The sequence below is a fragment of the Dermacentor andersoni genome, chromosome 1, assembly GCF_023375885.2.
Source record: "Dermacentor andersoni chromosome 1, qqDerAnde1_hic_scaffold, whole genome shotgun sequence".
NCBI lineage: Eukaryota > Metazoa > Arthropoda > Arachnida > Ixodida > Ixodidae > Dermacentor > Dermacentor andersoni.
The window spans coordinates 186,542,126-186,564,497 of NC_092814.1; the positions used below are offsets into that span (position 1 = coordinate 186,542,126).

Consider the following 22,372-nt stretch of genomic DNA (forward strand, 5'->3'; position numbering starts at 1 on the left):
TATGTCAAACGGAAAGTAGTAGTACTGAATTCTATAGTTAGCTGACTGGCAGAGATTGACAATCAGCCCTGAACATACGGAGTAATATAGTGCACAAAAGAAAGCTTTCCAACTTTACGTTGTTCATAACCATATTCCTTCCTAACCTAAGTTTGACACGTTTATTCCTACAAGGCAAACCACTATGAACCATAGTTCGATTCAAGTTACCGGCGCATCAAATGACGCGGAATATAGGCGCGCGCGCCGATGCTCTGCGTTCTCTGCGCCTCACGTTCGCGCGGCGCATCTTTCGCAGCTTCCGTCGCCGCGGGACGTCCCAAACAGAGTTCACTGCGCGAATAGGTAGGAAGGCTCGCACGAGCGGCCGGTCGCCTTTTAGTGGCTCACGTTCAGCGTAGCCCCCACTGACGCCCCGCGGGGTCGCCGATCGCCGCGGAAAGCGAGAGCGGCCAACACGGATAAAGGTGAACGCGTCGACCTTCGCCTGGCGGGCGTCTCCGGAGGCGGCGGCGGCAGCAGCCACTTCCCTTTCCTGCGCGACCTGAGCAGCCGACCAGAGAGCGGCTGCCACACCGCTGCTGCCACAGAAGCTCCCACGGCATGGCTCGCCTGCGCAACGCCGTGCCGCTCCTCCGGCTGCTGCTGCTGGTGGTGGTCCTGCTCCTGCGGCCAATCGCCCAAGCAGAGGCAGCGGCGCAGAAGGACTCCGGAGCCGACCCTGCTACTCGAGGATCCGGAGTGGAAGCTCCCTCCCTGAACGTCGCCCCAGGACTGCAGCCTGCTGAAGACCCGGAAGGACAGTCTCTGCATTCCGAACTCACCACATCGCTCTACCGTCGGGACCATGTCAGCGCCGATTCAGCAGAGTTAACGACGTTCCAAGATCCAGAGGGAGCCACTCTACCAAACCGGGATATCACCGCATCGTCAACCGAGTCCCGAAGTCCAAGCCAGAGCCTCGATGCGGAGTCTGAAGGCCCGGCTCTCCACAGCGCCGCCGAGGCACTGGTCCAAACTTCTGTCGAGATGATGGCTTCGACCAGCGTGAGTCCACACGACGCGAGCCAGGAAGAGACCGATGGGGAACATCAGGAAGGGGAACTGGGAGAGCCGGCGACTACAACCACGGAAGCTCCTCCCGCGGGCGGCTTTGACCTGGAGACGAACCTGCGCGCCGTAATCGAGCGCATCTTCAAGGAGGCGCTGCCGCTCGTGTACCGCTTCTCCACCGGCGCCGGCTCTTCTCCCGATTGTATGGGCGCACTCTTCAAGTGGGTGCTGGCCATCCGCAGGCTCGAACCATGGGCTCTCAGGAGTGAGTGCAGCGCTTTTATGCTCATGCAGTGCAGATGGTAGAAGTTTGCTAGTCCGTAGCATTTTCAGCTAACCACGATTGTTCGTGGGTATAGAGCTCGTCTGGCGAGATAGTCACGCGCCAAAGGGCGAAAAACGTACTTGAAGTTCATAGGTTCTTTAGATTAGGATCTCTGAACTGAATAACTGGGTAGCCTAAGCCCTGTGCAGATAAAGTGTTACGAGCAAAGTCCGAAACAAACACTATTTCCGCTTTGTGGTTGTCGCGGACGTCAGCGCTTAGAAGGATAATGCCGTTGAGGGCTTAAGCAACTCTCCCTTTCTTACCTTGAGGTTCCTTAAGATTTGGCATTTCTTCGGCCCTCTTGCATTTGTACACTACAAAATGCTGTAAGTTTACAGTGCGCAATGGCTCACCGAATAGAGCGTTTTTATTCCTGTGGTAATAAAGAAGTAATGAGTAGCGTTGACGAATACGTCGAGAAATGCAAATATTAGGTGTGGTTTGCTGCCATCACAAAACGAAAATGCGCACGTGACAACATTAATGCAGTATGGCCCTGCAAGCACTGGTAAGACTATGCTATGTGCTGCTTTGCTAAAATTGCCATAATGCGTTATATGGTGTAATATAGCATGAAATACGTTTGTCGTGCTGTCTCAGAGCACTGATGTCGACGTGAATACTTTTTGTGTGCGCCTAGCGTATCCTGAGCGATTAAAGCACGCAAATAAATTGAGTAGGAGCCACGACACAGGCAATACTATCAGCAGTACTAACACCATTTAAGAAAGGGACTTTTCTGTAGAGTGTAAATAATAAGGCCGCCGTGTTCTGCGCCGTGTTCTGCGCCGTGTTCTAGAATTTCTGATGCGTTTAGCCTCAAAATACAATTATAAAACACGAGAAATGTTGAAGACCTCACATTTCAACAGCATACTGATAACCTAAGCGTATGAATTGCCTCTTCATTAGAATTTATTCCGTCGTGAAAGTTCCTCGCGCAGGTTCTCTTCATTTTCTTATGTTCATGTGGGGCTCCAAAGAAGTGCTACCAGTCAGCAGTTATCGCTTTGGAGTATATTGCTACCGGCGAAAGCCTTGAAAAAGAAATGTAAATAAGCAACCGTGATTCAATTTTTACAGAAGTAGCCGCTCTTTAACTAGAGTAGCTCTCGTGGAGCATTTTTTAAACTTTATTTTTACCTTAGCAATGCATGAAGGACTGCACGAAGACAAAAATTAGTAAAAATGTAGTAACGATTTTGGTTGCTACCTTTTTGCTAAATTATGTTTGCGAGTTTTGATAAAACGTCTTTTTAACACGTAGTTTGGCGAGTTCACTTCATGGGTAGTTGCGATAGTGAGGAAGCAAGCTTTATGAGAGATGATAAGGACCCAGTCCCGGGTGCCGCGCAAATATTTTATGTGTATTAATGTCTGTGTGCATTTATGACAGCGTAAAATGTTCGTCATGGGGAACATTTGCTGAGGCTGCAGGAAAAGATATCGAGCGGCTACAAGAATTTCAATTGCCGAGGTGCATGCTGTCAATGAGATGTTGCGTGAACGATGCACATCCTTTCGAACTTTTTGGTTTTAACTGAAAGGACGCCGAAAGACATCCGCAAGTAAAAAGACAGAAATCAGTTGAAAACCAATAAAAAGCATGGCTTTCTTTTTTTGACAATTCTGGGCATCATGAATTGGTTTCCATTTTTTTCTTCATTTTAATATGTGTAATAAATTGTTTTCGTTACTAACATTACGCACCTGTACGCAAAAAAAAAGAAGCAAAGCAACAGCTCCTGCCCATTTATACGAAGCTGTGCAAGGTGCCTGGGCGATAATGAAGTGAGAAGGATATATTAACTTTGTTCTATCTAACAAGGATTCAGCGGCAACCAATCTTCTGTGCACCGCACGCTGTTTGCCTTCCGTAATACGAACAGCCTGTTAAACACTACACACCACATGTCACTGCAATATCTTGCTGTACGAACACTTGACCAAGTGAAAGTTCGTTAACAGCGATTTTAAAGTAACAGAACTGTCCATTTTGTTAGATTTTTTTATCATCATCAATTTTATTATCGTATTTACCTGCTAAACAATATAAAGATTTTTTTATTGAAAGGGCATTAACACATTCTCTTTGTGCCTGCGTTAATGCCCCTTAACACTGGCCGAATGCTCTTCCTCGGGCAGTTGCTCTTGATCTCACAAATGGGGTCGACCATCTACACCTTTCTTTTATTTCTTTGTTTGTTAGCCAGCAGTTGCTTCTTATTAGTTTGCAAAGGCTAACGTGCCAAAAGTACGCCAATCATAAAATGTCGACTGGTGAAGACCCACTGATATTTGATAAAATAAGACCGCTAAGGTGGTGGATACTTGCGTATAACGTAAACACCATGGACAATTCGTGCCCGATAAGGGAGGATTATGCTTCAAGCTCCTAAATTCATCTCGTTAACAACGCATATTTCCAAGCGATATACCACAATATAGTGGCAGAAGTATACCATTGATTTACAATAATCTACACGGACGTAAATGATGCATGCGTCCAGTACTATGGCCGCCGCTCATTTTTCCGAAGTGAAAAGCAGTATATAAAAGAAGAAACCTCGCACCATATTTTATTCCCGCAAGCTTGGTCGTCAGTATACCGTTGCAATACTCCGCAATGACATACAATATGGGCAAGTGAACGTTCACAACCGCATTCTACAGCACGTCAGTCCTTCGTTTTCTGCGGCGTTTAGCGCTCAAATGTGTTTGCTGTAGTGTGCGAACCGGTCAACACTATGAGCCTCCATAGAATTAATCAATGAATTGAAACAGAGGGTAGCAACAGTACAAGGAAAGCAAAATTATTACGATCCCAACAAGTGCGTACACTGGTTTAAAGTAGGTTTACCGGAATTTTCGCTCTGACAAACCGCAGACAAAAAAAGAAGTGATATATGATTATATATATATATATATATATATATATATATATATATATATATATATATATATATATATATATATATATATATATATATATATATATATATATATATATATATATATATATATGAAGCCACTGGATCTACAACTATTGCACCAGAGCTGTCCCGACTTAGGGACGTCATGTAGGGTGTCATGCGCGAATGTTTAATGGTGCCCTGACACAATCTAGTATTTCTATGGCAAACATGTTGCGTTAGTTTTCATTTTTGCCCCCATCGTACGTGTCACTTGTTCGGAGTTACATTGCAAGAAATATGATACCTGCAATGATCCAGCGACGGGCGTTCTCCAGCAAATAAGCCACAGCCCTTTCTTTCCTGAATACACGGCACACTTATGCTCTCTCGACTGCTTTTGCCATCGTCTCGTCTAGACCTCGACGGTTGGCTCCACTTCACTGCATCTAACTCATGCTATTTCCTTGTTTTCGTCATGGAAGCGTGAATGACGAATGCGTGGTTTTGCCCGTCGGCACGACTACAGGCTATGGCATAAGTGACGCCGTCACAAGGTTCGGTTGATCTTAACGCTAAAATAATCCACGATTCGGGGAGAGATAAAAAAAGGAAACTAAAAACTTATACTAGGCAGTTTTACCTAAGGATATACGTTACCTCACTGCTGCACAACTAGCTACGAAATGTGCTGTCGCTTGCAGGCTATAGGCGCATAGGAAAGAATGGACAAGTGGGACTAGGTGTGGATTCATATCCAACTTCGTAACGCTACACAAACGTACGACACAGAGGAAAATGTACAGAACGTATGCAAAATGCACAAGGACGACACGCGGAAGATACACAGAAAGACCCATAAACGTATAGGATGCGAAAGACGCAGAGGAGGACACACGAGAGTAGAGTATTGCTCGTCCCGCGCTTCCGTCTCCAACGTTCTTGTCGAGCGCTTACACGCGGCGGCCCACTATCATGCACACACAGGCGTACACGGACGCGCGAAATTCCGTCGTACACGTATCGGTTATTTTCCCTTGCTCGTGTTTCACTTTGCGTTGACAGTTTACGATGCTTTCATTCAATTTTGCACGTAAAAGTCTGAGTACACTAGTTTCCGTTTCTCTCAGTTCTCTCGCCAGCCCCGCTTCCCCCGAGTCTCTCACATGTTTTTCTCTTTCTCTTGTCGCCTCTGTCAAAACATTCGAGTTGAGGCATCACGTGCCTCTTAGACAACACCCGACTAGATCGACTAACTTTCGACAAGGCCCTGCACAAGGTCAGTCGACGCTGGCGCGTGCCGCGCTCTTCCCGAAGAGGTCACGCAAGGTTGGGCACTCGTGTTTTGCTCTCGCACGGGGCTCGAGGCGGCTGCAATGAGCGTCGCACACCCCCTGCTCGGCCGCCTGCGCACTTTGCGACTTGCGGAGTGACAAATGAAGCGCTTAAGTGGTACATGTGGTGCGCATGAAGCCGTACTTATCCCAGTGATTGACGTTTATATGTTTCGTGCATGCACACGCTTGAATTGCGCAATCGGGACGATGATTCCCTTGGAAGGGAGGCAAATGCCGCGTCTGTAATGCGTCATGGACGATGAGCATAAGAAGATACACCGGCATTTAAATGAAACATATCGAACAAGAAGAGGAAGTGACTAGCGCGCGGTATTAAACAGTCCGTTCTTTTTACTTATCCTGCCGGCTAGTGCGTTTGTCCCTAGAGTTTCCGACGCCGCGGCAATATAATGTGATCTTGCCTGACAGGCAATATCCGGGATCACGGCTGACATTACAGCCTCTTTTTTCAGATATTATTCACGTGGCATAATCAAGCCGTTTTCTTTCGTGCAATGTATGTTTAGGAGATGCTCACATTTTGGGACATGTCGGCCGCTTCGCTGGCCTTACAGTCTTACGCAAAAGGCATAAATTCTGCCTGCGGTGCAATGATAAAATAACACAGTATTTCGGTTTTATATTGCCACTGTTCTCACCGACGTTCCGTTTTCCCAAGAAACGCTACTCCGGGCGCCAGATATCCCCGATCCAACGCACACGGTGTTACAACCCGCGCACATAATACCAAGGCAATATGAATAGGCCAGACTATTGTTCCTAAAATTATGCCCAACACTTAAACGTATACAGGGCACTCTTATACAACAAGCACAAACCTACGCCTTACCCACACCTGCTAGACTCCACCTTATCTGGGGCTCAGAAGATTCACCACGTTCAAAATGTAAAACACTGCTAACACCCCAACACAGAACACATACCCTGGCACTTCTATCCAACCCCACCATTCCTCCTCTCAGAAACCTATCTCTCCCTACCCCCCAACGCCGGGTGGCTGACTCAAGTCTCAAAAACCCAAGCACAATGATTTCTTGGTGCGTTCATCGAATCGGCGCAGGCGAATGCAGCAAGCGAGACCGTGAACTGAGAGTCTCTTACTAAAGTTTCGAGAACTGTAATAAAGCTTTTTCTCTCTCCTACAGCTTCGGCGTATGTCCTTCACATTACACCATCAGCCGTTATACCCCATCTCTTGCTGAAAATTGTGCACTGTGGTCGCATCAGGAGGCATCCAACTTAACGAAGGGGTCTACAAATAAGCATGGTCGAATTCACAAAGCTTTTCGTTCGCAAGCGCTCTTTGCTATTGGGTGGCCGTCTTCTCTAATGATATTTTTAGCATCAGGATTGGCTGTCGTTCGCTATTGCGAACAATTATAGCTTAAGAGATTTTTCCTGAATACAAGTCCACGTCTACAAATAACCACAAGTCGGGCACCTAGGAAACAAGGCACGTTGTGTGGACTTGTCCACAAATCGTCAAGTACGGCCCTAAGGGCGAATTCGCAAAACGTTTCATTCGTAAGTGCCGGTTAGCCATTGGCTGGCCGCCTTCGTTATCAATAAGTACGGCATCGTGATTGGCTGGAATTTTCTCTTACGAGCGATTCTAACGTTAGAGCTCTTGTAAGTGCGATCCCAAGGTTCTGAGTAGCCTTTAAAATTTATCCTATTCTTTGAGCTCCCAGTTGTGGCACATCGTTTCGACATCTGGGCCTGTATAAATAAAAAAAAGATCTTATGCCAGATCTGTTCGTAAGAGCTGATGTCAGCGAATAGTGACGTCGAACTTATTATTAGCGAAGGTGGCCGGCCAATGGCAAAACCCACTTACAAAAGAAAAGCTTTGTGAATTCGGCCCCTGTGCTAGTGTTAACGAAACATCTCTTACGTAGAGCGATTCCTCATTGACCAATGTTTCGGCAACTGCAACTCATTTTAGCGATCGGAATAATAACGACACGATCACCGAAGAGGAGTTTTGTGAAGCCCTGAGCCAGTAAATACGTTTTTCTGAATACAGACCCAAGGCTCATATCTTTTATTAACACGGGCCCGGGGATCGTATTCCCAAAAGACTCGTTCTTTAGTGCCGCTTGCAATTAGCCATTACCGCGGTAATCGTTTCGTTATCGCGCCGATCGCTAAAATGAGCGACGGCTGTTTAAACGCTGGCCAATAAGAAGCGCTTTTAAGCCAGGGAAATTTTGTGAACATTGACCCAATGGCCTAATTCACAGCTAGAGTTGTTCGTAAGAGATGTTCGTAAGAACGTGTGCCACCCAGTCGTGATGACCGACGTAGCATAAGCAAAGGCAGCCGGCCAATGGCATACAGTCCTTGGTTCACTTTATTTATTGTAGCTATTTATTGTATGTATGTACGTATGTATGTATGTATGTATGTATGTATGTATGTATGTATGTATGTATGTATGTATGTATGTATGTATGTATGTATGTATGTATCTATGTATGTATGTATGTATGTATGTATGTATGTATGTATGTATGTATGTATGTATGTATGTATGTATGTATGTATGTATGTATGTATGTATGTATGTATGTATGTATGTATGTACATATGTATGTATGTATGTACGTATGTTGACGCTAATATAGACGAACATTTTGGTTTAGACGAGAATTCTGGATATTCTAAGTGGCACAAACAAAATAAAAATGCATCAAAAAACACACAACAAACACATCAGTAGAAAGTTTGAGCATACGCTTCGGCTCTAGCGCTATAATACTTTTCAACGAGAACGCACTTGGCGTCGGCATAATGCCCTCTGGAACTGTAGCAATTGCGTGTGGACCCCCCGCGCAAAACTATTTCAGACGAGGTTGCGCGTGCCTTTGTACTCGCCCGTCACAGTCCAGAGAGGAGGTTCTCGCTCTGCCCGATGAAAGCGTGTACACTACGTGCTACCATCTCGATCAAATGCCATCTTCGTGCGTGCTAAGCCGAGTGAACCTGGAGGACGGTGGAAACAATAACAGTAGAAGCGTAGTGGTTGCTAGATCATTTTATCATTTACAACAGTTTTTGTCCGCTGACTGGAATAGCTAGAGTGCGGTAACAATTCGGAAAAATGTGATACAATGTCTAGTCAATTCGGAGTTATATTTCGTGTATATGTACATCCAGGCCCGTGTTCACAAAAAATGTACTTGCGCCAGAGCTGTTCGCAAAAGCATATGCTAGCCAATCGCGATGTTGGGCGTATTATTAGCGAACATTGGAAGGTCAAAAGCAAACACTTAATAACGGAAACCTTTAATTCGCCCCCGGCATCTGCGATGTTAGAGGTTCGCGTTCATCCGTTGATTTGAAGCCTATCTGAAGTGCACAACATTCCGAGCTCAAGAGTAGCCACTGTCCTTTTCTGGCGCCCATTTAATTTTCCCTATTTAATTTACGTTGCTATGTCATACATATATGATAATTTTATTTTTATTTTCGCGAATTGACAGTACTGCGTTGTTCGAGTACTCAGGTTACCTCATATTTTACTCTCTTCAATGTTTTGTTTGTTTGTTTGTTGATTGCTTTGTTTGTGTTTGTTTGCTTAATGCACAACATAGTTATTCCATCTGAAACTATACGCTCCAAACAGCGGTATTTTTTCTCGTTGCGTCCGCGAAGCTACTGTGTACATGACATTTTGCGTCGCGTTGCCCATCAAGGCTACATACTGTACGGCACTAACAACCAGGACTGCACAGCTCTGGATGTCAATGTTCTAGCCTGTGGAGTGCGCCGTTTCCTCCTCGTGTGCCGTATGACCAGAAGCAGACGCAAATACACGTCTCCACTGCGAATCGCACGTCGCAAACATAAATCAAACCACAGACGCCCCAGGAAAAAGTCGGCAGAATTACTGCATAGGATTAGCCTCTGCGGAGCAGCGTCTCGTGCCTGTAACCCCCATTCTTTCTGATAGCGCAAACCGCAAAGAAAACAATGCTTTTTCCGCGAGACAGCTCTATACGACGTCACCGACGGCAGAGGAATCTCCAGGTGAGCAGATATCTCGCCCCGTTGCGTATCGCTTCAGTTCGAGGGCAGCCGGAGCGCACAATGCAAGTGAGCCCGTTCGTAGGCGTCCTCTACTCGTCCCAAGGCACACCCAAGACTTCAGCGCTTTCTTACAGACAAACAAGCGTGCGTTTAGTTCCTATGCCGCTTGATTTCTACCTCCGTAGTAAGTGTATAGCCAGAGGACATGGCGACGACAACCCGCCACCAACCACTTTGTGAAGCCGTATAGTTGCAACTGCTGGAAATCGCGTGAAGTGCAGAGTGGTTTGCAGCGCTGGCGGAATATAAACTAGCCTATAGATGTCCCCTGCTGTAACACTCGCGTGACGATAGCACTTGTGTATATACAACTGCACGATGGACCCCTATGCCGTATTTCTTCAGGTATTTTTGTGTTTTAGACATGAAATGAGTGTTTCTTTTCTCGCTTCTTTTCTTTCCTTTCTGGAAGTTCTACCCATTCACCAGAAATCTGCCATATTTTCTTCTTTGTTTTATTCCTTCGTGTATGCATATTTTAATGTTTTCATACCGAATTAGAATAACGGTGCTTTTTTTGTCACTATTTTTTAATTATGTCTGTCGCTTAGTTTAGATTATCGCGTGCGGCGCAAGCAATAGTCTGGCCTTGATTTATCACTACCACTGACCGCTCCTGCGACCTGCGCCAGCATGGAGGGCAACCAACTCCCGATGACATTCCTTTTGGCAACTTATGACTTACAACTGCTAACGTTGGCTCTCAGAACGCGGTTCGCAACAACACATAAGCAACCGCTGTTGTGTAGTTGCGAGAGATTTGTAAACATAGGATCATATACCTTAATCAGGGCCTATGTTAACAAAGGTGCATTGTCTCACGCAATAATGATTTGTATGTACGTTTACCGATCAATCATGACGGTGAATAAGTTGATGTTGAAGGTATCGGTCAATAACGAACAGTACTTGCGAGTGACAATTTTTTGTATAATTCCAGCGACAAATGAGCAACGTTGATATGAAATCCACTGTCTGCACACCTAAATCACTCAACGGCGTTACACGGCGCGACGTTGAAATCCGAGGTTGATATGCAAGTACGTACCACCCCCGATCACGGCTAGAGCTTCTGCACAAGTTGTAGCGTGCCACCAGAAGGCATGGCTGTTGCATTTTCATTGTTTTTGCACTGAGTCAACATATGAAAACACCGCGGCCGCGTAAGACGAGAAACAACAGTTTGTTCAGCTCTTTCAATCTTCATTTCAATTTTCCCCAAAATAGTTTCGTCGGATCTATGAACGCTCATAACAATTTTGCAGTAATATTTCCAGGTGGGCAATAATTTGGCATGTTTTCATCACAGGTAAGCACAGAGGAAAGTGTAGCAGCTTCGGTTACAGGCGTGTAAATGAGAACATGCCATACCTGCCGTAAATGAGAACACACAGTCACGGTGCTTACAGTAAACACGTTTATTTGAGAATTGTGCCGCAGAACAATACGCAAATTTTACTCATAAACGAATCTGTTTTACGTGGATAAGGCAGCGTAATTCCTGATGGTGAGCCTAGAAACACTTGACGGCGTATTAACGTCGTCGATGCCAACACACAAACACACACGCACATACGCACGCACGCACACACACACACCTGCACGGATGCATGCACGCACACCTAACACAGCGCAGCAGGCACGGGAGAAGCATGCACACAGTCTACGATTTTGGTAGAGCGGGGCTGCAGTAGCCAAACGTTCTATAGTGTCGCCGTTAATCAAAAACAACTACAAGAACAAGCATTTTATGTAAATGGGGCGGGGGAGGGGTTAACACTAATTCCAGGGTTGGCAGGAACGGGCTGTCGTGAACTGTTTATGTCTATATATATAGCATGAACGCAAACCTGCGAGAGGAAGCTTTGAGCTCCGGCCTCTTCTTTTGCCGCTCTTGTCGTTGTTTTACAGCAATTTCTGCACGGGAGGACACTGCGCGGTTTACGACAATCTGATGTTGGCTGGGAAAAACGTAGACCATCCATCATGTGACCCCTTCTTGACATGCAACAAAAAAAGAAAAAGTAACAAAAAAATGTGTGTAAGAAAATGCGGTAGGTCGATTCTCCAGAGTTGCGTTATCTATCTAGCCATCACTGTTACTGGCCGAAACTTGCTCACTTTTTTTTCCTTTCACTGTGAGTAGCTTTATGTTTAATGCAAACACCTTTTTTGGAAGCTGAAAGCAGCGTTCTACGTCCTATTTTTCATCCTTTTACTCCTTTTTAATTTTGTTTTTATTATTAGCTATGTTGGTGCAGGTTACAAACACTTTTTCCTTCGCATAGCTGCGCACAAGACACCGCAACAACTCTACAAACAAAAAAGTGGAAAATACAGACAGATTACTTCTGAAGTTCCCAAGCAACAAATTTCCTGGCCAGGTGCAAATGAGGCACCGAATTCACAATTTTTTTTATTCTCCAGTGCTGTTTGCCAATGGCCGACTGCCTCCGCTAATGATATGTTCAACATCGCGATTGGCCCACATGTGCTCTTAAAAATAATTATAGCGTAAGACCTTTTTTTTTTTATGAGTACGGATCAGAGGTCTCTGGTGAGCGGCCCATTCCAAACCCAGCGCCCGAAAGCCGGTAAGAGCTCGCGCACTGGATCGCCTCTCTCATACGTATCAGAAGAAAAATACCCTTCGCTCCCAGCATAAAACGCATTCACGGAGCTCTATCCTCGTCAGCATATCTGTTCAAAATGCGTACACGTACACGAGCACGCAGCGTCGACCGCTTCGCAGCCCCGTTGTCTGGCCACAATACCGCGCAGCTCCACCAATGTGTGACGGGCCGTCAAATAGATGAAAAGCAAGCACGATTTATGTGCCGACTGTTTACAGAGGCAGTCAAGATTGCTGGACACACGCAACGTCCCAGTGATTGTAGTGGTCTTAATTAATCCCAGTAGGCCGTTCGTAACAATATGCACGATTACAAAAAAGTTCAATCACAAGTACCACGTTTTACCGAAATGACAAGTACAGTAATCAGATTTAGTGACTAGCATTAATAAACAAGAACGAGGCAGATGTCATCAGTTGAGGCACGACAGGGGCACATCGACCATTTCAGTAACCTATGGGAAATCGAAAAATAGTAGCGTTGGTCGCTTAACGACGGAGCACACGATCGCCCGTTCACGGCACAGGAGGTGCAGGTCGTGCTCTCCCAGTTGCCCGAGCGGTCAGCACCGGGACTGTGGACGGTCTCACGCCGGCGTCGGGGAAAGTTGTCCTTAAAGCACAATCAAAATTCATTCTTTTCATCTTTAATTCGGCCCTCAAATTAGGTCACCTTCCTTGCTGCTGGTGCAAGGGTCGTCGGTTTAGTAAACCATATATGTAGTAGCTTTGGTGCTCAGACTGTTTCTCACACGAATACAATTGTTTGTTTTCTTCGAAATGGTTTGCAATAAGCAAACATGGGGTATAGGCAAGATTGTGTAGCGATACGGCCGCTGCACAAATTCCACTTTTGCAGTATATTGCTATTTCGCCAGGCTGATGGTACAGCAGACATAAGTGTCGGGACGGCACAACTGATAACCAAAACACTTTAGTGCATATAACTCTATCATTTACTTGAACGCAGCAGTCATGAAAGGATCATCAATGTTTTAAACAAAACTCGCAATGAGTTAATGCTTACTGCATTCGCTGTAATTGCTACCCTATTTTTTTTTCTTTTTACGTCTTCCTACACCGCTTATAACCAAAGCGGTTCCGCGAGTGTTTTTTTTTTTCCCTTGTAATCAGAACGTAAAATTACTAAAAAATTACACTCTGTTACAGTAGGTTTCGTATTTGTGTATGGAATGGCATCTAATGCGCAGCTTAGATTGAGAAAAAAGAAACAGAAAGAAATATCACCTTTGACGCTAGCAGTACCGCTGATACTGTACTGCACGAGCAGTCGAAATTCACGATCTTCTTGCCCCTTGCACAGTTGCTCACTCCTCTTCCAGCTATCCAGGCCAGCCATGTAGTAGTGCATCCTTCCCGCACGACGATGTTTTCACTCGTGGCATGAATGGATGCACAAATGTGTTCTCCCGCATAGGAAAATCAAGTCGGCGCGTGAGCCAAAAATGAGTATGTCACTCCGTTGACCTGCACATCCTCTGTGCGTTTTATTATTATTATTTTATTTTGCAACGTTCTTACCCCTGCTTGAAGCCCGATATCCACGTTCACAAAAAGCTCGAGGGCCGACGTGGTTTCACGTTAAACTTTAGACTGCGATTGCTGACGTACGAGATCGACTTGAAGTACTGAGAAAGAGACAAATTCCTGCGCCTCGTCGCCTTTGTCAGTACCGGCGCACTGTCCTGTATCGCCATCCGCTTTCACTCGGCTTCACCCGCTGCAACAGCGCCGGCGAGCGATGCCGCCACCGAGTTGTCCGTCTTCGCAAGGGGACTCGGCACGCGCGCTTCCTCCGCAAGCGTGCGCGTGGCCCCCACCCACCTGTTCAGCTGGCGCACGCGGGCGCGCGCATGCGATGAGGCGGCGGCGTCCACGGCCGCGTCGTAATACGCAACAACGGCGGCTCGCGTAACGGTGCGTGTATCGGCGCGTATACACAGAGACGGCCGAGAGGAGGGCGAGAGGGGCCCTCGTTTTACCGGGTTACGGTACCGCGGCCGCCGCTCGTCATGCCGTTATGCAAGGGCCGCGAAGGAAGCGGGCCCGTTCCGAGGCGGCCGCTATAGGTCAAGGCTAGCCGCGCGCGCCGTCGGCTGCAGCGGTCGACGGCTGATCCACTTTCTCCCTTGCATCACCGCGCAACCCCGATTCCCGGAGCCCGCTGGCGGCTACTCGGCTGCCGTGTGGAGTCCACACTGCGCCTGCACTCAAGTGTCGCCTTTCCGCGACGACCGCCTGTTCCGTCTTCCGTTACCGAGTCTCTGTGAGTTCTCCGGCCGGCGCCATCTCGGCACCGGCGCCACGTCGTTTTGAGGACGTCGCCGGCGACCTACGGACCGGCGGCCGCACTGCGACTTACCTATCCGTCACTGCGCTCATGCTCGTCATAGGTGACGCCGCTCGTCCAGGTGTGCGCAATACCACCTAGATATCACAAGGCCTGCATACTCTGCTTTATGACGTCACGCTAATAGAGCCGAAATTTATATTGCCAAGCTCTGCGTGACGAAAGCAGTGACATCAAAATCATCGCGGTTTATTCGGCAGCATTCCCATTAGATTATATGGGAGTCGGCCCTATATCATGACGTCATAAAGCGGAGCGTACTACAGGCCTTGTGCTATCTAGGTGACTTTGGTGTGCATCATCATCATCATCATCATCATCATCATCATCATCATCATCAGCCTGGTTATGCCCACTGCAGGGCAAAGGCCTCTCCCATACTTCTCCAACTGTGCAGCAGCAGCGTGGTCGAAAGAATAAATGGTGAGAGACGGTGACCTGTCACAAAAGGAAGTAGCTTTGTAATGTCTTCCGAAACTTGATGGCGAAAGCTATCGTAAGTATTGACGGCGTTTTTAAACCATGCAGATAAAAAGTAACCGAACACTTGATTTCATTGTACCTATTCTACGACGCCGAACAGCAAACACGGTTTGAAAGCGTGCCGAGTAAAGGCCTTCCACACGCGAGTACCCTACATTAGGTGTGTACCACCGCGTGGCGGAACGAGAGAGAGAGAGAGAGAGAGACAGAGAGAGAGAGAGATGAAGAGGAAAGGCAGGGAGGTTAACCAGATACTAATATCCGGTTGGCTACCCTACACTGGGGTTGGGAGATAAGGATAGAAAGAAGATAGAGGAAAGGATAAAAAAATGCACACACAGAGACACGCACACGAAGGGCGTTCCAGTTAGAGACGTTCACAGAGGCCCGCAGATCGCAAAAAGTGCAGTAGCGCTTGCACGGCCTTCTTCTATAACATTATGTTCTATCGATGGCGTAGAATTCCTTCTTCCGATAGTGGTCGGTCGTCCAGCTGGTTGAGCTCGTGGCGAAGCGATTCCCTCTGTGGACTGTGCTGCGGGCAGTCGCACAAAATATGGTCAATTGATTCTTCACGGCCGCAGTGGTCACAGGTTGCGGTGTCGCCCAACCACAGTCGATACGAAAACGTGGCGTCCCCACGGCGGAGCTTTGATGGGACTCGAACTCGAAGGCTTAATGTGGGATCAAGGGAGTATAGTCGGGAATTCGTGAAGTGTGGTTCATTCCATTGCGACGTGGTGCACTGGCGAGCAAGCAGGCGGAGCTTCCGTGCGGCGTCAGTTTTAGAAAGTGGTATTGGTACGCGGTGGTCCTCAGTATGGGCTGAACGGGCAGCTTGATCGGCCCGTTCATTGCCGATAACCTCCCAGTGACTCGGAAGCCGCTGGAAGGTTATTTCATGGCCTGCATCACTTATATGGTTCATCGTCTCTGCAATCTGAAATACTACCTGTTTGTGCGATCCGCGTCGTCATTATATCTGGCCTAAGTTACTGGTGGTGGTATAAAGGTGGTGTTCGCTCAACCTGGCAGTTTTCCGCCTGATCGCCTTTTCACAAACACAGGTGAAAATGAAGAGTAGCTCAGGAAATTGGTTTCACGGAAACACAGGTGCAAGTCGCTAAGCATCCTGCGATTCCGTGTCACGCGACGAGCACGCGTGGCACTTCGTTCCGCGGCGCGGCAGCAGAGCTCGCAGCGCCCTCTACGACCCTTCACTACATCGGTGATGAACCGCCACACAAGTGGACCATCTTCTGCCATTCGAAGGCGGCACTGCAGACTCTCTCTCTCTCTCTCTCTCTCTGTATATATATATATATATATATATATATATATATATATATATATATATATATATATATATATATAGTTTTTATGCAAAGAAAACTGAAGCTTGCGACAGAAAGAGGTAGGGGTGCCAGAGGGTTTCTACATCAGCATGCAGCTCCTAGGTCGTTTCTGTTCTGGCACGTTGCCGTGAGACGAAATGCAAACGGGCTTGTTATACGGAAGCGTCATGCCGAGAGCCCCGCAAGCGTGTCTACATGCACCGCACTTTTAACCAGATGTAAACGGGACAAGGCAGCAAGCCTTCTGACTACTTGACAGCGCAGTCTCTTGGCAACTTCTGAGAAGCACGGTATGAGCGCACATGTTCCGCCCGTTCCTTTGTATCGATAGAGCATGCGATCACCGGATCAGCTCGTTACCAGTGCATGGATATCCGCTACGGGTGAACTACATTGATTCATTTCTAAAAAGCAGAGATATGGGCACTTGTGGCACTGTTTCTGACAGCGCTGGGGGCCGATTTGTGAGCGTCGTCTTCTCGCTACTAAGGCCACCGCCACTTGATGCTGTCGGCATTCGTAGGAGAACCACGGTGTGACACTGCGTCATACCTGATTTATGAGTTGTGAAAGTCGGCGTCTGTCACAAGAGACAGACAAGTCATATCGAGAGGGCGCCGCACTGTGACACGAACGCTGAAGGCGGTCGGCCTAGCGGTCGGCCCGCGGTGGCTGCACGTAAAGCAATAATTTTACTAACTATTAACTATTATAAGGGAAAGCATTCTCAATCTTGATGGTAGGCACAGGGCCCTGCAAAATATCGCCATTACCTCATATGCGGATGCGAAATACAGTCCTGCACGACGGCGATATCCACAGTAGACTTTTGCTTCTTATCTTAATGTTTCTCACATTTCTATTTCCGTATTTAATCTTTCCCTAATCATTCACAACTTTGTTTTGGATCTGTGTAAGTTTCATAGCGATAACAGTTGTTCGAGTGCGTTCTCGCTGTCGCCATTGGTGCCGTCGTCGGCGTTATCATGCTGTACCACTATGGATGGCGCATGCGCGGGTCGTGCGCAGAGTATTAGAGGGTCTGCAGAGATGCGGAGTGCGTCTGGCTGCAACAACGATAAAGCAAAGTGGACGCAACATCAACGTTCCGCTCAATCAGCTCGGTGACTGGCCACGACAGCATCCTACCGTCCACAGCTGGCATGGGCGTTGTGCGCACGCGTACTATATAAACACTCAAGCGCTGCTACTAAGCTGCTAGGCGTATGCTCTGGTCTAAGTGGAAAGGACTGTAAATGTCAAACTAACGGTATGTAATATTTCGCGGGATGCTCCCTAACGCCGACGGTTTTCCGCCGGCCTCATCTCGTGCACTATCGAAGTGTGACGCTTCCATGCACCGACAATGGCGGCACTCCTCTTCAAGCCAGCGTTGTGGGACGCCCGGTAGCTGCCAGAGAGCCGTTAATTCTGCTCATCAGCAGTTATCTTGAGTGCCGCATCGCGCCATGTCACGCCACCCGCGTATAATTAGAGAATGATCCGAAAAATTCGTGCGCAATGCTAAACCTCACTGTCGCTGTGAAGGGTTCGCCCTTCGGGCGAAAGGCCCAAATTTTGTAACTTAAATAAATATTTGTTTCTCGTTCATTCAAGCAAGGGGAGGCGCAGTCTAAAGGCACAAGGCCTGACAAAAGTCTCAGCCGAATGAATTATTTGTCGCTGCAGTGGTACGCGTGCACGCGCGCGTGTGTGTGAGTGTGTGCGTGTGAGCGTGCGTTTTCTGGGAAAAAAAGAACAAATCGCAGAGTTGAGATGCTGTTCGGAGTATCTGCTGTGGTTACCGCCTCGCTCTCCAACCCCGAGCGGTTACGCCAACCGCATTCCGCCGCGCCAGCATACGAGTGAGCGCCACGCGCGGCGTCAAACCAGCGCGCGTCTCAATGCAGCCGACGCTGTCTCTCCGACCGAGGCAAGCCCTGCGCCGCTCAAGGCCGGTGGAAAAAAGAATCGTTTCTCGGCATGGAATACTGCGAAACTAAGCGTGCCACGGAGGATATATAAGACAGGAGCACTGGTCGAGCTGCTGTGAGCAATCGATCACGAAGCAAGAGAAAAAAAAAAGTCTTCGCTTTCACTGACGCAAGTGCTCAGGCGAAGCGTGCGGAAGGGAAGTGGCACACGGCACAGCTCCTTTATGCTAGCTGAGTTGTAAAGCGCCCGGTGCTGCTGAGTGCTGCTATCCTGCGAGTTTCTAGTCGCCATATATTTGCATGCGCTTCTCGAAGCTTGTCACTTTCTTTGTTGGTATTGTTGCCGCTGCCACTGTTGCTACCTTCACAAAAGGTGTTGCAAAATAGAAAAAAAAGAAAAGAAATTCGCGCAGCTTAGAAATCACTTCGTGAGCTGGAGTATATAGTTTATTTTCTCTAGTAAATAGAGAAAAGGCACGAAATGCATAGTCTGCCCTTCTCTGAGAACTCACCGTGGTGGCTCAATCGCTATGGTGCTCTGCTGCCAAGCATGAATTCGATCAAGGGTTCGATTCCCGACGGCGGGAGGTACATTATTATGGATGCATTATGCGACAAGGCACGTGTGCTTAAATTTTACGTGTACTTTAAAGAATTCCTGGTGTTCAGAATTTATCCCGAGCTCTCCAACACGACGTCTCTCTGTAGTATGTGTTGGTTTGAAGAATTAAACTCAATAGACCAATCAAACAAACCTGCCCCCCAAACGGGTCACACTTTAGCGAGTTTGACCATTCACAAATAAAGCAGAGACACAGACAAGAACGAGGGACATGCGAACTTAACATTCGTGTAGCTCTCGTAGCGAAGTGTGTAACAACGAATTATTATGCTGGACGCACTTAATCATTAATGCCAACTAAACGAAAACTCCAGTGGCGTGCTAGCAATCGGCCTTCTCACTTTGCACTATTACAGGCACTTTTATTCGTTACCACGTCTGTCTTACCTTCTCTCAGCCTTCCTGTAGCAACGTTTTCCCGCAATATTTTGGTGGCGCGGGCAGGGTCGTTTCTTTTTACGTCTCCCGCTGTTTCTCTGGCTCGTCGTGTTATTGTCTCCGCATCGGCGTCTTCTGGTAAACACTACGAGTCTTCGTGCGGGTGATGTGCAGTTCACCGCTCTTTCGGCGTCGATGCATCGGAGGTGGCGTCTTCCACGTGACAAACAACATTCAGCATGACATCTTTCATTCCCCGTTTTGTCCTAAACACCACCTGCTGCGACTTGCTGCACGTCTGAAGCAAGGAGAAAGAAAAATGCCGAGGGCGCGCGTACGCCAAAGGTAAATTGATCGTGGCGGCCTCCAATCCGTCACAACCAAGCCCGCGACAAATGTTTTGGCGCAGCTGGGGGAATTGGAGGAGCGCGTCGCAATAGTGGCGACTGCGCGGCTTTGACACCCTATACGGGCTATACGTTCCAACGGCTCATCGCTGCGATGTTTCAATGGCCTTATCAGATAAGCTTTTTTTTTTTTCAACTTCTACCCGCGTGACCTTGGCTCAACGTGAAAATACTCCGGGGGGGAGCGCCGGCTAGAAACGCCGCTTCTCCGGAGCTGTCGATCAATATGTACACAGCGACGGTATAGCGAAACGCAAACGCCAGTGCGAAAAAAAAGCAAGAACGTAAAAAAGAAAAAAAAAGAGCAGGTATCTCAGCTGACTGCATTCGCTTACCCCGAATGTTTGTACACGCGTGTGCTGGCACCTGCGCGTGCCATTCGAGAAGTTCACTTTCTCTCCTGCGGGAGAAGCCAGGCGTGAGAAAAACACGATGAATCACAGTGCCAAGTTGCCCCTTCGTTTTACTTTTTTTTTTTTCGATGCTGCTGAGAGTGTGTATGCAGAGCCCAGCCTTCGTTCTGAGGTCTCGTCGACTGCCAGCCAGTATTTTCGCATTCGGCCGCTAGAGTGCTGTGTCAAGGATTTGGAGTCAAAGCTCCATACAAGGGCGAGCCCTGGCCCACGCATTCGACGGGCGGATCTCAAATCGAGCAAACATTTGAAAGGGGGAGCCGAATTACAGCGAGAAACGCTCTGTGCCTTGAGAACGGAAAGCGACATGCTATGGTGCGCACGCACGCGAGTTCAAAAGACCTGGCTTGACTCTCCGAGCACCACAGAAAACTGAGCGCAACGATCGAGATCCCACTTGCTTCCAGCACTAACGTATGCTAAAATTCCATCGCCGTGCTGACTCAGCTACGAACTTGTACCGCTGCTGGGCACGAGACCTCATGACTCCATTGCCTAATTACTTGGCAACCATATTTCCATCTAAATCGTTGCCAAAATGTCCCTGTATTGAGATTTCGCCTGTACGTCTAACAATGCCAGGACGCCGAACTTATTGCGAAGGCTTCAGCACCCACCGCGGTGACTCAGTGACTGTAAGGCGCTCTGCTGCTGGGCATGAGGTCGCGGATTCGATGCCCGGTCACGGGGGCCACTTTCCGATGGGGGGCGAGATGCAAACACGCTCGTGTATACCGGGCTTTCGGTTGACGCCCCAGGCTATCGGAATTATTCCGGAGCTCCCACTACCCCGGCGTCTCTCCCACAGCCGCATGTGTTGCCTCGAAAGGTTCAATCTCAGCAATGTTATTTTTTTAGCCTTCTGGAACTGAATTACTCGCAGCCGTGAAATATCGCTTCCACACCAGCACCCCTTATTCACAAAAAGTTCTTAAGCTATACCTATATTTGTAAAAGCAGATGTCAGCCAACCGTGATGTTGGACATTACACTAGCGAAGGCAGACGACCAATGGCAAATAGCACTTACAAACGAAAAGCTTCGTGAATTCGGCCCCAGGTTAGTTACAACACTCAGGGCACTGATGTGCGCTGCATGACATGCCAATGACCACTGTTATTGACCTCAGAATTATATATATATATATCCACGTAGTTGAGGGACGCATCATATCCTGTGAGAGGCGCTAAACTCTTTTATTACGATTTTTTTAAAATAGAGATGCCTGTCCTCGCTAGTTTCGAGGATTCATTAGAAGTCATAAGAAGATACAACAGTTCATGTGTGTCGAAATTTACAGCTCATCACCGCTAATTGAACGATTACAAAACATGCAATCGCTCGCGTTCTGCATGCGTGCTTCAAGCTACGGAGCGTGCCTGACTGATTTGGTACCGTGAATAAGCATGCAGAAGTTGGGACACTGCTGCTCACAGGCATAAACAACTCTGCTTCCAATTCTGGATCTCATTATAGATTGCGGAGACCATAAAATTGTCTCGTTAGGCCTCAGCACTCTCCAGGCAACGCAAACAGTAATTAAAAACTTCATTCTTTCATCTTTCATGTTATGAAACAAAACTTTAATTCAGAAAAATTATTGCGTTCGTGCCTGCGCTAGTTTCTACTGTGTTTCGCCTGCGTATTTATTGTGCAGCCAAGCTAATTGACAACACTGTGAGCCCCAGTACGGCCCCTCAATCTCATGATGAAATTAATGCGCTTTCTGCAACGCAAATACTTCGTAGCCTGCTGCGGTATAGTTTATATGTGTTCTCTTATCTGTGGAGATGTATCTGAAGCATATTATGTGTTATTAAAAAATAAAGCCATTCTTTCATAGGGGTTGGAAACGTTTAATGGAGGCGATGGACACTTGGCTACATCCCTAGTATGTTGCTCCCGATGACATACAGGGTGTTTCAGCGAACACTTTCAAAATTTTTTGAAGGTTGCTTGTGGCAGATATCCCAATTCTAGTTCGTGAGCTGGTCTACTCGACGCGGCGGACGTTACTTGCACAAAAAAAATGAT

The 22,372-nt window shown here is 47.5% G+C and overlaps 1 protein-coding gene across 1 annotated transcript in view; it reads left to right on the top strand.

Moving 5' to 3' along the window:
- Positions 1-574: 574 nt before the first annotated feature.
- Positions 575-22,372, top strand: part of LOC126547090 (nose resistant to fluoxetine protein 6-like) — a 107,980-nt gene continuing 86,182 nt past the window's right edge. Inside the window, exon 1 of the mRNA XM_050194949.3 lies at positions 575-1,318. Within this exon, the coding sequence (XP_050050906.1) occupies positions 604-1,318 (715 nt within the window). The 5' untranslated portion in view covers positions 575-603. The remainder of the gene's footprint in view (positions 1,319-22,372) is intronic.